Source organism: Labrus bergylta, chromosome 14 (assembly GCF_963930695.1).
Source record: "Labrus bergylta chromosome 14, fLabBer1.1, whole genome shotgun sequence".
Classification (NCBI taxonomy): Eukaryota; Metazoa; Chordata; class Actinopteri; order Labriformes; family Labridae; genus Labrus; species Labrus bergylta.
In genome coordinates, this window is record NC_089208.1 from 25,135,600 (window position 1) to 25,152,889 (window position 17,290).

General features: G+C 40.5%; 1 protein-coding gene across 3 annotated transcripts in view; it reads left to right on the forward strand.

Annotated features, from left to right (window-relative positions):
• Nucleotides 1-16,705, forward strand: part of gdpd5a (glycerophosphodiester phosphodiesterase domain containing 5a) — a 28,589-nt gene extending 11,884 nt beyond the window's left edge. The window contains exons 3-17 of one of the 3 annotated variants that reach the window (XM_065963162.1): nucleotides 3,795-3,898; nucleotides 4,051-4,144; nucleotides 4,228-4,287; nucleotides 4,394-4,492; nucleotides 5,434-5,527; nucleotides 5,679-5,824; nucleotides 7,007-7,089; nucleotides 7,363-7,513; nucleotides 8,236-8,457; nucleotides 8,805-8,950; nucleotides 10,629-10,776; nucleotides 11,193-11,275; nucleotides 12,543-12,557; nucleotides 13,940-14,052; nucleotides 15,125-16,705. In XM_065963162.1, the coding sequence (XP_065819234.1) occupies nucleotides 3,795-3,898; nucleotides 4,051-4,144; nucleotides 4,228-4,287; nucleotides 4,394-4,492; nucleotides 5,434-5,527; nucleotides 5,679-5,824; nucleotides 7,007-7,089; nucleotides 7,363-7,513; nucleotides 8,236-8,457; nucleotides 8,805-8,950; nucleotides 10,629-10,776; nucleotides 11,193-11,275; nucleotides 12,543-12,557; nucleotides 13,940-14,052; nucleotides 15,125-15,216 (1,650 nt within the window). In that variant the 3' untranslated portion in view covers nucleotides 15,217-16,705. Of the gene's footprint in view, nucleotides 1-3,794; nucleotides 3,899-4,050; nucleotides 4,145-4,227; nucleotides 4,288-4,393; nucleotides 4,493-5,433; nucleotides 5,528-5,678; nucleotides 5,825-7,006; nucleotides 7,090-7,362; nucleotides 7,514-8,235; nucleotides 8,467-8,804; nucleotides 8,951-10,628; nucleotides 10,777-11,192; nucleotides 11,276-12,542; nucleotides 12,558-13,939; nucleotides 14,053-15,124 lie in introns of all 3 variants that reach the window. The other 2 variants (XM_065963161.1, XM_020631233.3) reach the window with 2 other exon arrangements.
• Nucleotides 16,706-17,290: the final 585 nt, after the last annotated feature.

Below are 17,290 nucleotides of genomic sequence, written 5' to 3' on the forward strand. Positions count from 1 at the left end.
ACCCCTACAGTCCCTGGAGGTAGTTAAGGCATTTATTATGTTTTTATTTTTTTAACTTTTATTTGAGGATGAATCTCCCTTAACAAAAATGTAACTACTTTATATTTTCATAGTAATGGGAAAAATATTCAATTTAAATGGCATTTTAATGTATTTTTTCATTAAAATGCCATTTTATGGGCCATTCTATGGGACACACTGAGAGGGGGTCGCATCTCAGTGTCTCGCGACCCCCCCAGGGGGTCCCAACCACCACTTTCCGGAAGGCAAAGCTCTCGATTTACCAGCCAATCTACGTTCCAACCCTCATCTACTGTCATGAGCTGTGGGTAGTGACTGACAAAACATGATTGCGTATACAAGCGGCCAAAACGAGTTTCCTCTCAAGGTTGGCTGGGCGCAGCCTTAGAGATATGAGGAGATCTGACATCCAGCAGGAGCTTGGCGTAAAGCCACTACTCCTTCGCACTAAAAGTAGTCAGCTGAGGGAAGTCGGGGACAGCTTGCTTAGCCTGCTGCCGCCGTGACTCGTCCCCCGATAAGCAGAAGATAACGGATGGATGGAGTTTTATTTGTTAATATTTGTACCTCAATTGGAGTTCCTGAAAACGGATTCCTTGTTCAGTTTTCTTTTACTTTTTGATCCGTTCCCTTTATCAATGTTTATGTTCTGCTGACTATGACCTTGCCGGTTCATTCTGTAAAATATTTATCAGCAGAGAGAGTTTCTTCATATGATGAAGTCAACATATCGATCAGGATTTATGAGTGCTGTCAGAGCTTCGGTATCAGCGGCTCTAATTGGGGAGATGGAGAGACCTCTGAAGGCCATGAAGCACTCAGGAGAAAGTGTCAGATATCCCACAGCTCCTGAACATGACTTATACTGCACAGTGAGAGAGGGGCGGAAAGAGGTTAAGCTGTGGACAGTTTGGAAAATTGCAACCATCTTAACTCATGATCCCTTTTTATTCCTATGAAGCATTTTAAATATTTCCATTTACCACAAAATATGTGGTAAACACAGTGTTTGTTTATTGTCATCCAGCACCATGTAGGTGATGATTAATTGGCAAGGTTGCATGGTGTTAAGTGGCTGTTAAGTGCTAACATGCTGCTATGACCCAAACAGTTTCCAGACAGGATGCAGATTCAGAGACGATACAAAAATCACAAGTTATGTGAAAGCCCAAAACATGCTGCAAATGCAAATGCAAAAAAAAAGTGCCAAACAAACATCACGGATACAAACACCCTTAATGAGTTCCCTCGGAAAGATGTCTGAGGTCAGCTTTAGAGATAGGGTGAGAGGCTCAGACATCCAGAGGGAGCTCGGAGTAGAGACTGCAACCATTCCATCTAAAGGAGCCATATGAGGTGGTTCAGGCAACTTGTTAGAATGCCCCCTGGTTGCCTCCCTTTGGAGGTTTTCCAAGCACATCCAGGTGGGAGGAGACCCCGTGGTAGACCCAGAGATCATTGGAGGGATCATGTATCCCATCTGACCAAGGAACGCCTTGGTATCCCCCAAGAGAGGCTGAAAAACCTTGCTGATGAGATGGACCCACCCTGGACAAGCTGAAGATGGATGGATGGATGAATGGATGGATAGTTGCATGTATTATTCTCAACTTTGATGTCAGATCTTTGTAATGACTCTTCAAAACGTCAACACACATTTCCAGAGACTTTGATATTTCTGTTTGAATGACTCCATTAACGTCAAATCTATGAGCAGGGATTGTTTGCTCATTATGTCACAAACCATGTTGTGATTTGGGAGTTACAGTTGTTATCCGTCCCTGCTGGTGGAGACAGAACAAACGTACCCACATGATCTGTCATGTATTAAATGCTTTGCTAAAAGGAGCTCTGACTGTAGTTTCTGAGAAGCAGGCTTCTCCTCATCACCATTTTCTCCACCAAAGAAGATTTTCTTACCCGGAGCTAACTTAAGCTGTCACCGCCTTTCACTGACCTAACAGCTCACACCGCTTCCTGCGTCCTAATCTACTGAACAACCGGTTTCATCATGGAGGAAGAACAATGATAGACAAAGACAAATTAGGTCAAAGAATAATAGTATAATAAGTATAAGTATATAATAAGAATAATTATCATAAGAAAGAAACAAAAAATGCTGGGGATTTGTGAAATTTCTCAAATAAAGATATGATATGCTTCTGGTATTCTTTGAACTTTTCAAGAAATACTGTGAGTTAGTATGTTTTTCTCCAATGAAAGCCTGCTTAGAATAAAAACTACAATGCTGTAAATCTCTAAGAAGATATGAACCATGGCAGAATCATTCATAAAAATCCATAATTTTGGAAAATGGTCTGCAGACTTATAAAATAAATCACAACATTTGATTCATCTTCAAAGGCTGTGTTTTTGTGAATATAAAAGACCATAAACTGACTCTTACTTGAACAATATTTCCATTGTTGTTTGATGCATAAGGCACAATTAACTCTAAGTGCTTCATATGAAAACTCATCTGATCTTTAAGTCACATATAAATCAGTCTGAAACAGCCACTAATGCTTTTAATACATCCACTTTCTACCATCACGTTGTTCCATCGGATTAGAAATGATATAAAACCTTCTATGGGTCCCTTTGTGTGGCCTCAGCTGCCTCATCAGTGCAGCCATTTGCTCTTTACCTGCACACACATCTAATCATCACGGAGCCTCTTACATAAGCTGCTGGAAATGTTGAGTCCAGGCACGCTGTGGTGCAAAGCTGATCAATGCTCATCAGTTTGTGTGCCCTGGCCTATCATACCCCTCACTCCCCCACACAGAGCATTAGCTCCTTATCCTGTTAACCACTGAAGGGAAGAGTCCTTGACTGCTGCACAAACTCACCTCTACACCTTTGCCCCACATAGTAGGAGAGAACTGGAAGGGGTTAAAAAACCTGCTACAGAGTACTTTACCGTGCACTGAGTGCAGCATGTGTATCAGAGCATCACAACTGAGCAGAAAGTAATCAGCTCTAGAACTTTTTTTTTGACAATGTGTAATAATACAAAATATTCTCTAATCAAGTTATTTTAAAAAAAAAAAGCAGGATGACATGACAGCTCCCCAATAGTGAAGCTAAAATATTAAGAGCTCTCCCCACTGACAGGCTGCAGTATAGGTCATAAAGCTCTGCCTCCTCCGTATTAACTGATTGGGCATGGGTCAAACTATAAAAGTAAAGATTCACATCAAATACAGTTTTTCCTCAAACATGGTTTCTGTTATTATTGTTTTGGTTTATGTCCAATTAATCATTGTTCTGAGAAGTTTTGTGTTAATTTGATATCATATTTTCTATGGAAAGGATTATAACACCGACACAAGAATCTGCTGTGCTATGAACTGTACCCACCTGAGGGATGTTGTCATTTTACTTGTATATATTTTAACTCTGGCGAAAATGGCCTCACTAGCGCAATATGTTAACATCCATCAGGAGGTATTTTGGTGTTGTCCGTCTTTATTTAATCAATGTTCTGAGCATATCTGCATGATCAAATACAAAAATTCCCAGCCTTCATTGTATGCACATCCGCCTGTCTCTCCTTGAAGGGGACAAACTAAACGCCATCTCTTGCTGCTAAAATACTTACTTACTGACAAGTACCTCATACAAACCAACTTCTAAAATACCAAACTATCCCTTTAAATAAATACCACATCAGTTGTACTCTGTAGTTTATGTAATAACACTGAATATAGCGGCTTACATATTTCTCTAAAAGTTTTTCCTTGTGTGTTTTTGTGTGTTTTTCTTCACAGTGGGAGTGTACATGGTTCGTCCTCCTGTGCAGTTCTTTCCTTCTGCTGCTCTTCTGGGCTTACTTCTGGCTGGTGGCTCAAAATGACATCAACGAGTTCAACATGTGAGTCAGTCATCCCAATGTGTGACTGATAAAGATTAGGACTATAAGATTATGAAGCAACCAGACAAACTAGCATGTTTCTTTGTAGTGCGCAGATGGGAAAATGTGTTAGATTTACCATCAGAGTAAATCAGTCTCTATTGTAACTCCAGGTCGGTGTATAACCACTCTGGAGAATGGAGCGATGAGACGATCCCACTCCTGGCGTCCACCACCATAGGATTCAGCTACATCACTTTCTTACTGGTAACAGTCTGTTTGAAACACCTTACAGATCTTAATAATATCCAGCTAGAAAATCCCTCATTGATTCTTGCCTCTTGTTCCAGATGTTAGCTCTTTTCCACATCTCTCTGGGCCAGCAGCTGAACCTCTACTGGGTTCACAAGGTGCTGTGATTTACATCCTTTACATCTCAAATGTCTGTCACTTTTTTTCTCTCTCTGAGACATTTATGAACATCAGTGCATCATTGCCCTTCCCTCTCCCTTGCAGATTGGAGTGTTAGCGACGCTGCTGACCACCATCTCTGGTATCGTCTCTGTTGATGACCTGTGGGCCGATGAGTGGGACATCCTGCTCGTATCACTGCAGGTCCGAATCACAATTACTGTTTTGACATTTAGCTCTATAATCATGATGTTTAAAGGTGTGCTATGAGGCAAGATTAGAGGTTAAGTTAGAAGCCGAACCAGACCAGGTTACGAGTTCTAGCAGGTTATGTGCCTTCAAAGCTGTGTCAGGGTGACATCCCCAAGCAGCGATATACTTTCTGAGTTGAGATGAGGGGATTTGTTTATTTAGACTTGTTGAACAGTATTGTTAGGTTTGTTATGCCACAGAATTAAATTGTTAGTCAAAGTTGATGAACTGTATACAGTCCATCTTTGGGAACACTCATGCAATAAATGAGTGATGCAGGAAACCTGATGCAGTAATTTAATGATACTTATCAGCGCTATTCATGACATGACATGACGGTGGGAGTGAATTATACAGTCAGTCATTGTTCCTTTCTATGCCGATGATACGTCAAATGATGAGATTAACGCCCTCGTTTACATATCTCTGACTGCGACTACAGGCTTTGTTGAGCCAGTTTACTCAAAGAAAGCCTGACTATGTTGAGCTGGCTTCATATCACATCCCACAACCTGAAACAGACTAAAATAAAACAAGAACCCAAACCCGTTCTACTTCTACATTAAATGTATCTGGTCTGGTGATCCTTTTTTAACCCTTTGTGGTAAGATAAAGCCGTGGTGATGAGACATAATTAACTCTTCATATCCCATATCACTCTTTAAAATGTGCTCTGATGATCACACTATTTGTCCATTTATGACAAATCTATTTATTATCCTCCTGTTTTAACTCTGTAGCACTTTGAGATTAGCTTCAAATGTTAAGTGCGTGATAAATACAATTTTAACTTTATTATGATTATAATTATTATCTTCATGGCCTCAGACTTTGTCACTCTCTCTAACTGATCAATAAATAACATTGTTGTGTGTTTGTGTTCTTGTAATCAGGCCACAGCACCTTTCCTGCACCTCGGAGCCCTGACAACAGTCACAGCCATCAGCTGGTTGGTAGCTGGTTATGTGGTCCGCAGAGAGAGATCCAGTAAGTATTCACATGAATATCAAGTTAAGATCCTTTTTATTACCATACCTGATGTCTTGTGTTTAATTTATACTGAGTTAAAGAAGTCATTTCAGAAACTCAGACACAGCTGAGCATTTTCTTCTGTCTCTCTCGTTCTCCTCGCTCTTAGCTTTCCAGGTGGTGGTGCTGCTGATCTACACCCTCGTCCTCCTGGCTCTGTATCTGGCTCCGCTCACGTTCACCTGCCCCTGCATCATGGACCGCCACAGCCTCACACATCGACCTGAAGTCATCGGTCGACGGGGAGCTCCTATGGTGAGTTTGAGTGCTTCACCAGATCACAGTCTGATCCAGATGATAGAATCAAACCAAAGCATAAAACAAAAATAACTTGCGAATTTAGCACCGTAGACGTAATCTAAAGTCTTCAGAAATGGCAACATGATTTTGTTCAATGCGCTTTGGCGTCCACTGAAGGTCTCTGAGTGCAACAGCACTGTCATAAAAAAATACAAAGTGTATTGACATGGCGTCGGACTTGAGGCCAACTGATTTGCAAAGCTCTTGCTAGCTTGTAAAAGCCTGTCCAATATTGACTCTAGTCAGGTTTCTTGCTGGATCAGGCTCTCTTTTTCTCCTGTTAGCCCGTCTTGGTACTGTTTGATACAATGGCTGAGGCTTAGAGAAGGAAGAAGGCTTCTTTTGATCTAGAGGCTGGTGTGTGAACTAGCGCTATAAAGCCATACGCATTTCGCGCGAGAGAGCCCCCAAAGTTACATAGTGCAGAAAACAGAGGACCGGGGTGCTCTGTGTAAATGGGATGGACACCATTTTCCCTGTAGAAAGTTATTGTTATAATAGTTTCACTCTGAAACTACTATCTTAAGGTGGAAAAGTTATGTATTGTTGTTTAGGGTCCAACAGAACAGGAAAAGAGACATGTACTCATCACGTTAAGCAAGGCCTGTGTGTGTGCCTGTCTCTGCACCGTGCTTCACACAGCAGAGTGTTGGACAGACTCACAACATGAGTCTGCTGTTATCAGGCTCAGTGAGCGTGAGAGTCGACAACACAGTGAACTCTCATTTCACAGCCGGCCGAGCAAACACTGTTCCAGATGACTGCCTATAAACAAATACAAATGTACAGAGATGTTCAGAGCTGTGTTCTCCTGCCCTCTGAAGACTAACACACACACACACACACACACACACACACACACACACACACAAAGCACCTATGAACCTCTCATTAAAAAGTTTAACTCTCATTAGAAGTTTTGGTCCTAATTAAGCAACAAAAACGTTGTAAGTTTATATAAAGAATTTGTAGAAATCAAACTTTTCTGTGTCACTTTTTACCTTTTTTTTTTTTTAACGTGATTTCAATTCATCATCCTTCTCTATTTACAGAGTTTGTTGTATAACTCTATCATTGTTCCCTTCATTGTGAAAAGACTGACGGTCCTCTTCTTTCTCTGTCTCCTCGGTGCCGCAGCTGGCTCCAGAAAACACCATGGTGTCCTTTAACCGAGCGCTGCAGCACGGAGCCAGCTCCCTGGAGGCCGACGTCAGCATCAGGTTCTTTCAAACACATATTCATAACATTTTAATTCTAACTACTTTTATTTGATCTAACTATAGATCCATATATCCTACAGCAGGGATGCAGGTTTTTGATTTAGAGACTTATTGTCAGAGATGAAGAGAACATATTGTGTGATCTCTTTACCTTGCACACTGTCATTAAAGTTATTTAATCTGAATATAAGCGACTTCTACCTCTACGTTTTCTTGTTGAATCAGTTGCTGTTTGTTTTTTGTAACATTTGCTGACCCGGTTGTCTCTCACAGTGTGGATGGCGTCCCCTTCCTGATGCGTGACAGCACCTTCAGACGAACCACAGACATCAGTAAGGTTTATCCATCCAGACAGTACGAAGACGCCTCTTCCTTCAACTGGACAGAGATCCGCTCTCTGAATGCAGGACACTGGTTCCTGGAGGTACTGAAATACCTTATATCACCCTCACATAGAATAGAGGGAAAAGGCTTTTTTTAATTGCGAGGTATTTTTGACCGATGTAGTGTTGCCTTTAGTTCAGAGTCAGACATATATATAATATAAACAAACACTTAATCTACAAACAGAGCATTTACTTTGTGTTCAGTTGACTTATGCTGCAAAGACAAAAATATATAAAAAACATTAAAGTTTCAAACTCAAATAGTCTCCATGGCGCATGAGTCGTTCAATGCACAACAACAGCACAACAGTTTAATATTACTTTAAACAGTTTTACAAGCAGCATATTATACTGTAATGGGAGTGAAAAGCAGAGAACAACTCTTTTTGTTGATTTTATCATTCATTTTGCTCCTCCATCACAACGAGCACCTGTGTGACTTTTATCCGTTTATCTGTGTGGTGTACATGTATCTGTCAGTTTCTTTTTTCATCATGCGCTGAACACACATCTGCTCTGTTGTGTGATTCAGAGATACCAGCTTGATCAATCTTGACAAAAACCTTTGGCTGTAATGTTTATTAAAAGTGTTCAGAACTCCTGCATTGAAGTGATGCACATGTTCTAAAGTCCCAGTGATGTTTCACTCTGTTAATGGAACGCCGAATGTCCAATCAGATCGCTGCACTTCCTGTTGTAGAATATGTATCATCAAATGTCTTAAGGGTCTGCCTCACTGCTGTGTTTCTCCTGCTTCCAGAGCGACCCCTACTGGACAGCTAACACCCTGACAGAGAGGGACCGCGTCAGGATAGCCAATCAGTCAGTCTGCAGTCTGGTGGACATGCTGCGCCTGGCGTCCAGGGCCAACAGCTCCGCCCTCCTCGACATCCGCAGGCCTCCGCCGGAGCACCCCCGCCACCGGAGCTGGTTCATGGACACGCTGTGGGCCGTGCAGAAAGCAGGGATCTCCCAGAAGAGGGTGAGGACTGTAGGTCGACCATAATAATACTTTGATTATTTAAAGGTGTTGCTTGAAGAATTTCATCCCCACTGAGTCACAAACAGTCACTGAGACAGGCAGCCTGTGGTGTCATACAATCGAATGTCTCTGACTAAAAATTTAAAATAGTGCCAATATCCAATCTTGTTTTGTATAAATACAGAAAAAATACAAAGATATGAGTATATTTACAGACATAACGTCGAGATTTTAAATTCTACAAGCAGTACCTTTCTACCAGGCTCGTGTAGCTTGTCTCAATATGAAGCACACACTGTCTGTCTGTCTGATCCGGGTCTTTCCTTTGTCACATGTCTTTGTGCCAGGTGACGTGGACCCCCGACACGGACAGGGGGAGGGTGCGAGGGCTGCAGCAGGGTGCAAATGAGAAGCTGTCCATCAAAGAGATAAGGCAGAGAGGAATCACCAGCCTGAACCTCCACTACAGCAAGGCCCACCACAAAGACATAGAGTAAGAGAGGGGGGGGGGGGGGGGGCATAGCAGAAATTGTTCAAATCATTAAATCATGATGTATTTTCAAGGTAGAGATGTTCGACACTCTTACAGCATATGTGGGAAAAGAAAGTGTGCTTTAACTTCAAGTGTCTCTAGAGGGAACGTGTGAAGTCCTAATGATGACACTACAGTCAGCTTTGGTTGGGGTTGAGGAGTACAATCGGGAAGATAAATGCAATAGTGCAGCATGGAGTTGGAAAGAAGTGAGCCTTCTTCACCTCTGCACCTCGAGGAGGAGAGAGGCTGTGCAGGATGGAGGAGGGAGGCTACATAAGCAGCTGCTTGAATAAAATTAAGGAGACACAGATTTTGACAAAGAAAAAGAATGCAGGGAATGAAAAAGTCAAAAGTTAAAGTTTTTTTTTTTTTTGGCCCATCTGAGATGATCTGAAACATGTAATGAAGACATTAACAAGAGTGCAGGAAAATCTTTGGGATCCTTGGTAATAATCCAGATCCTGTCAAGTTTTGGAACTAGTTAAGTGTTTTTGGAGCCAAATTATTTGAATAAATGAATAAATCATTAATTGGGCACTGGTAGCCTACTGGTTACTGTGCGTGCCCCATGTGTGGGGGCTGTAGTCCTCAGGGTGGGTGGCCAGGGTTCAGGTCCGGCCAATGGCTCCTTTCCAGCATGTCGTTCCCCACTCTCTCTCTCCCCGATTTCTGGCTCCATCCACTGTCCTGTCATGTCTAAAACAAAGCACAAAAATCTAAATCTAAAAAAGATGAGTAAATCATTCATTTGTTGTGAAGTTGTTATGAATTTCAGCACGTTGTATTACTCTGTATCATCATGACTGAATCACAGCCATGCTGATATTTCATTATATTTCAGGACAGTGCACATTAGTCAACATCTCAAAATAGCATCCATGTAAGTATGCTGGAATTAGCACACAAGCTAAATTTCATCTGTAGACCTAAAGGCAGGTTTTAATTTGAAAAAAAAAGTACAATTTAAAGACAGTCTACAGAACATCATTCAGAAGAACTCACAGGCAGTTTTACAAACAAATTGGACACAATAGTCACATAAGAAATAAGAGACACACGTACGATTAGCTAATTAAAAACTGCAGGATGAGCCAGAAGCTCTGGGGAACGCGCACGAGAAGGGGAGGACAGATGTTATATTATATATGAGTACATGACTGTGTTTTTTTAAACCAATGTTTGAGTTATCTTCCAAAACAACAGCACTCCCTCTTTTGTTTAAACACCTCAAATCCACCTCATAAGAAGTGTATAGGTGTTTTTTGATCCTATTTGACTGATTTTGCAGCAAACAGCAGCAAACACTCTTCTTTAACTGGGTTTGAATTCATACTGTGTTAAACTGGTTAAAGAGTGCACATACCAATAAGAAAAAGGGAAGAAACAGCTTAAATATTGAGTTCTTATAGAGCCCCAGCCCTTAATGTAAATAGCTGCTCTCAGGGTCTTTAAAGCAGAATGTTAAATGATACTCAGTGTAGTGTCGTTGACGTGAAGACTGGAGCATGTGGCACACCAAGATTTATATCTGGAGAGTAAATGTTGACAGTGTATGGTGAAACATTTTAACCAGCCTTTCTTTTCAGTGTCAAAGGAGTAACAGGGATTAATCGACGTGTATGTTTCCTCTCCTCAGGGAGTATCTGGCAAATAACGTGAGCGTGACTGTGTACCCGGTGAATGAGCCCTGGCTCTACTCTCTGCTGTGGTGCAGCGGGGTGCCTTCTGTGTCCTCTGATGCCCCCCAAGTCCTCCGAAAGGTGCCTTACCCCATCTGGCTCATGGTAAACAGTTTTCCTCTCTAATCTGACAACACACGCACACACACCCACACACACACACACACACACACACACACACACACACACACACATTGACACACACTCAGACACCGACAAGGTCAGGCAGCGAGACGAGAGGACAGCAGGAGAGAGGACAGAGACTGACGAGGGCTCAGCGAGACTGGAGGGCAAGGACGCAGAGAAAAACGAGGGAGCTCAGCAGCAGACTTTGGCTCAGCGTGGGTTTGGAGAAAAGGAGGATCATGGGAAACAATCGCAGACACATTTAAAGAACAAGGGCAAAGATCAGCACTACAAAGCATTCGTTTTCCTCAGTGAGGATGTTGTATTGGCACATTTTTTAATCCTGACCTCTTCTGGCTCAACTGTTAACTCTTCTTCTGTCTGTTGTCTTGCAGAGCCACCACGCTTACGACTTCATCTGGATCACTTCAGATCTGGTCTCCATAGCTGTGGTCATAGGGATCTTTTGTTATCAGAAGTAAGTCCACAGTGTGATCACAGACCCTGAACGTATGAGCATCTGTCACACAGATGAAATATCATATTTTAGTTTGTAATTAACATGTAATAAAGAACATGACGTCTGTTTGATTCTGTATAATTTTCTGAGCACAAGGTCAACAGTTTTTATTGAAGCTATTTTTATACTTAGACTTTATACTACATACAGTCAATGTAAGAGCTGGGTATCTCTAAACCTGGTCAAATAAATATTTGTATGCATTTTTTGTCAACCTGATCCTTACAGAAATCATGAGTTCTTTTCTTTTCTTTGCAAGCTTTATGTTTAACATCATATCTGTGCACTTGGGCTTAAAGGTTACATATTATAAATAATACACTTTAACATGTTTTTATGTCCCCACTCCCTTTTCAAACCCCCCAATTATGAGAAAAGTCCATCCTCTCCGTCTTTTGCCTTCTCCACTTTTGAGTAAATGTGTGCTCAACTAGTGGTTTGGAGATTTTCCCTTCATGACATCACAAGGGGCAGTAGCCCCTCCCCCAGGTGGGTGACACTCCCACAGCTAGGTGTTTGTTCTGCCCTCTGAGTCTAGGGTTAGGGTAGGGTAACCCTAACCCTAGGGTAACCCTAACCCTGACCCTAGTGTAAACAATAGGACATGGAGCAAGAAAGCTTGAGCCCTTCCAGAGAGGGGGTGTGGTCAGACACAGCTCATTTACATATTTAAAGGTACAGACACAGAAACAGCCTGTTCTGAGCAGGGCTGAAATAGAGGGGTTTATAAACATGATCAAATACAGGACCAGAGTGGATTTAGAACAAGAAACTTCATAGACATGTTTTGGGGAGCTCTGAGACTTATTTAAACTGGTTGAAAAGGAGGAGGATATGTGACCTTTAATGTCTTATAGAAACACAGTAAATGTGTTTTTATATGTGGAACAATATTATCAGTAGTAAGAAGCATCATTAAGAACATATAATTTCTGCACTGGTCTCTGAGTCTGACTGGAGCTGTTCTTATTCACTCCGCTGCTTTCTACTCTAACATTTTCATTCTGCTCATCCTGCCCTTTTTTTTTTCTTTGTTTTATTTTCTTCACTCCTCGTGTCTTTTGTCATCATGTCTCACCTCTGTGCTATAACCTCTCTGTGTTCTCTCTTTCTCTCTCTCTCTCTCTCTCTCTGTCTCTCTTTCTCTCTCCCCTCACATTCACTCTGTCCTGTGCTCTGCCTGATCTGCATGCAACCTTCCTCCGCTGCCCCCGGCGTCTGTCAGCTATCATATGATCAGGTAACTGCTGCCACTGCTCCGGCCTTTGTTCCTGCCTCCTCGTCTGTCCTCCTCCTTGTGCTTTTTTTTTCTGACCGACACCCCAAGGCGGTTTCCTTCCTCTCTTACGCTGTACTTGTTTACCTCTTGTGTTTCTGTGTGCTTTCCACTAAATGTCTTTTTGTTATGTGTATCCATGTACAAACACTCAAACTTCCTTGATTCTTTCACTGTTAGCATGCTCGTGTCATTTTGACTGATCTGCAAAGAATACAAACTATTTGATCTGTTAGGTTTTAGGAAAAGTTAAAAAGCTCCATAGAGGGTAAAGAATATGCATCAGGAAACTCATTTGGATTCTAAAACATCTAAAAATATATTTATCAAAAACCTGTGGACCTACAGATACAAGACTAAGATTGCGATTTATTAAGTAATTAATTAATTAATCTTTTTTTAATCAAGATTAAGCAAATTCTATTTTGTCCATTTAGGCTCACCATAGATAAGCCTCCTCAGTGTCTCCCTGTAGTCATGGTGACGTAAACGAAGGGCACTGCTGCATCTTTGATTGTCTCAGACAGCTGACGAGTCCAAAGTAATATTTACCTTATGACATCAAACATGTCATTTTTTGGGCGCTGGTAGTCGGGTAAGTTCACGCACCCTGTGTAAAGAGGCTGTAGTCATCCAAGCGGGCGGCCCGGGTTTGAATGGCTCCTTTCCCACATGTCATTCCCATATGAGTATTTTATTAAGCCATTATACACAACACAATCATTTTAAACAATACAGACAGTTCAAACAGAGTCAACAGTCATGTGTTATGTAGTGACTGAAACAGCACAGGCAGAAGCAAACTGCTTATAAACTACTATCCTACATTCTTAACTAATTAAGCTACCAGCCTTCAGAATCTGACTGACTCTCTCTCTCTCTCTGATTTCTCTTTTTTTTTTATTGAACAAGCCAAGAATTGTAAAAAGGTGTTGAGAAGCGACACTGATTTCAAACAATAATACAGGTTCTTTCTAACGTATATGGCAGATTGTTCAAGGACATCCAGGACCTGGTTGTCTTCCTAATCTGCAAACATTTTCAGCTGTTGTTGGTTAGCGGGGCGTCTCTGCAGGATGTGAACGTACAGAGTCAAACAACCTTGTGCTGTCTTGTCAGTGCCCTGATTTACACGACTGTAGACTCTGCTCTGTTACTACTTCTGAAGCAAACTTAAAGGAGGAGACAACATTGGACCCTTTTCTGTTTTCATACCTATAATTATAATCAGTGATTACAAATAAAGCTGCATTGTTCTTTGATGCAGCAACTGATTTGTATGTTAAGGGATTCAGAATCGTCTCCTCCTTGTGCTTGTTTGTAATGGTCTCTATGTGCTGTTACAGGTGGAAGATGAGCGGGATGCAGAACTATAACCCTGAGCAGATCATGCTGAGCGCTGTGACACGTCGGACCAGTCGGGAAGTAAACATCATGAAGGAGAAGCTCATATTTTCAGGTACTGCTTTCTCTATATTCACACCTTTTTTTCAATGAGGTGTTTGCAAACACAACTATCTCATGACGTAGGTGCGCAGGACGACAAACTCCAGCACACTACTCTTAATAAGTATCACCAATTTATTAGAAAAAGTCACAAAAGTTCAAAGGGACCGAAACATTGTGAATTTTTTTATATTCACACCTGAGAATTAATGCTTCAGGTTTGAAGCTGGAGAGACAGATCATGCATAAAAACCTGATCGGAATAGAGACAATTTGCAAATCAGCTCCTGTGATGAGCAAACATTCAATCATGATCAGATTTCAGCTCAGACAATATCCGGAGTATACTTAAATCTCAATTCATGCATCCTCCTAAAATCAACGCACCTAATTAAGAGCTCTCGTCTCCTCTCCTCTCCTCTCCGCTCCTCTCCTCTCCCCTCCTTTTCTCCTCTCTTCCTTTTCTCTTCTCTTTTCTATCCACCTCTCCTCTTCTTTACTCTCCTCTCTTCCTTTTCTCTTCTCTTTTCTATCCACCTCTCCTCTTCTTTACTCTCCTCTTTTCTTGGCTTGTCTCCTCTTCTCTCTCCTCTTCTCTCTTCTCTTTCCTCAGCTTCTCCCTTCTCTCTAATTTAAATTAATGTTCTTCATTACTTATTTTTTTCTTCTTTGAAATCTTACTTATTCACCTGGTGCTCTTTAAGGAGGTGGGAGGAAAGAGATATCATTAAATATTATATACTTTTTATCGGTAATTGACAGAAACCAATTCTTTTCAATGTGTTCTGATACACTTTGACTGGTTTCATAAATGTTAAATTGAAAATGACTGCATTGACAACCTGAATTAATCATTAAAAAAATCATTGAAACCAGATTTGGTATTCACTGTGTATGCAGTTTGTGATATCACCACTTGGGGGTGCCAAAGTTTGACATTCAAACTTCCTCATTAGACACACAGGTATGATGTTGTATTGTCTTTATGCCCACTGTAAGCGTGCTAAACCACTTCCAGCTAAATGGTTGTCTTCAGTAACTTTAGTTTCAGCATCGTGAAAACAGTAATCTGTCATCTCTTTCAGATATCAACAATGGACTGGGCAGTTCAGAGGAGCTCTCTCTGTATCCTGAAAACGGCTACGCAAGATATTCTAACAGCAACATCACTCGATGAACACATCTTCACTGGAACATCTGCATTACAGATGTTGTTTGATTTCAGAGTTTTAATGAGTAGATGTTATGTTCTGGACAGAGGACACTGACCTGTACGTCCACAGACTGTGAAAGTGAAACAGCAAGGACATCAAATATTGTCCGGACAATAACAGACAATATGCTCTGATGACTCAGTGACATATCATCACTTTCTTTTGTGCAAGTTTGATATAATATATGTCTGATGTTGTTGTGTGTTGGATTTTTCTAACATAATGCAGAAGACTGAGACAGGCATAAGACAGAAAAAGGGAGGAGGATGATTTTCTTTAAATTGTTAATGTGAAGATCATACACTACTTCAGAACTACATTAATTGTGCATGTGTGTAATTGTGTGAAAAAATATATCAAAGGAATAAGTTTTAATATTTTTCCATTTCTATATTTCATTTTTAATTCATCAAAAAATGCATCTTGATCAATCATTTAATTTCTCATTCCTGGCTCTTCAACTGAGAGCGCAACAGTTCAACTCTTTCCTCGACCTTTTTACTTTATCTCAATATTTTGACTTTATTTAAAAAAATTCATATTTGAAAAATATTCCATCTCACATTTTTTTCTCATGCCTTTACTCTTTCACTAATACTTCCTGTCTTGGACACATACAAAATAAAAGTTTACCACAAACCTTTAAAGGCATGTTGTAACTATCAGTGTTCTTAAAAGTTAGCATGTAGCATGTAGCAGCAGGAAACACGTGACCTGTCAGTGTCAACAGTCTATAAAACAGGATTTGTTAGATAATAAACCTGATTCATTGTCGAGGCAAAATGTATATTTCTGTTATTGAAGCATGTTTTGAATCAGAATTTAAAAACATCATTTTACAAATAAAAAAAGGAGGAAAAAAATCAGTTTTATGAAATGAAAATAATAAGTTTGAAAGAGTAAAAAGTGTAATTTTTTGTATTTTTCTTGTAGGTCACTGTCGTTTCACAACAGATGATATCAGCTGTGTGGTGTTCTGTATCATCATGTAAATAAGAGCTGTTTTTATTTCTTGTTTTCGCTCTGGGAGGATTTTAAAGGATTTGGACGTATCATTTATATGTTTTTTGCATTAATAATATATATGACTGTCTTTTTTTCTTATTGGTGTGACAAAGATAAGGGCAAATGTAAAAACTAATTTTATTGCTGTTTCCTGTGTGTATTTGTGTGTGGGGGAGGGGGGGAATTGGGGGATTTAAGAGTACTGGTCGTCATGTTGTGGTTTTAATCTTTGTCTCTGCCTCTTTTCTGTCATGACTGATTTATTATGTAGATTTAAAGACGCTGTTTCAACGTTCACATGGCTGCCTTTTTGTTTAATCATGGACATATTTCCCCCTTTGGGTTTATTATATATAATATATAGTATATAGGAATAAACATTTCAATTGACATCTTATCTTTTAGCTGCAGACATGTCCACTGTCTAATAAAAGTTCTCTCTTTGAACAGCGTGCACGTTTTCTTTTAAAGGAACAGTTTTAACAAATGATTCTGAAATGAGTTAAAGGTAAAGGGCATATCTAAAAAAACATTACAGAAATAACTAAAGCAGGTCACAAAACTGAGCAAAATCTGGAGTGTTGTTCAGGCAGGCCGTCCACTAGCGATCCCGAGGAGCCTATGATTCTGACGTCAATTCAAGTCTCGATATGATTGTCAAAGTTGATTCGGTTATTATACGTTTGTCTTTTTAGGTCATAGAAACTCTTAGACCTCTTTGGTTTTGTCTGTCGGCTGGGGCATGTCCAGAGGGGTGGCATGGGCCCCCCTTGTAATATGATTGGCCACCCCAGGCGGTTGATTGGTTGGCTTTTTGACTTTCGGGGGCAGGGCTTAGGTTCAAATCAAGTATTTGGGCAGTGTTGGAACAGGCTGGTAGTTGATTTCTTTTGTCTGAACAAAGCTAAGAATATATTGCAATTTTCTGGTTACTTTAAAGTATACATGATGAATAGAGCTAGAAAGGGTAAATAAATAAAAAGTATAAATTTTTGTGTGGACACAAACTTTATGCCACCCTTTGCATAAGTC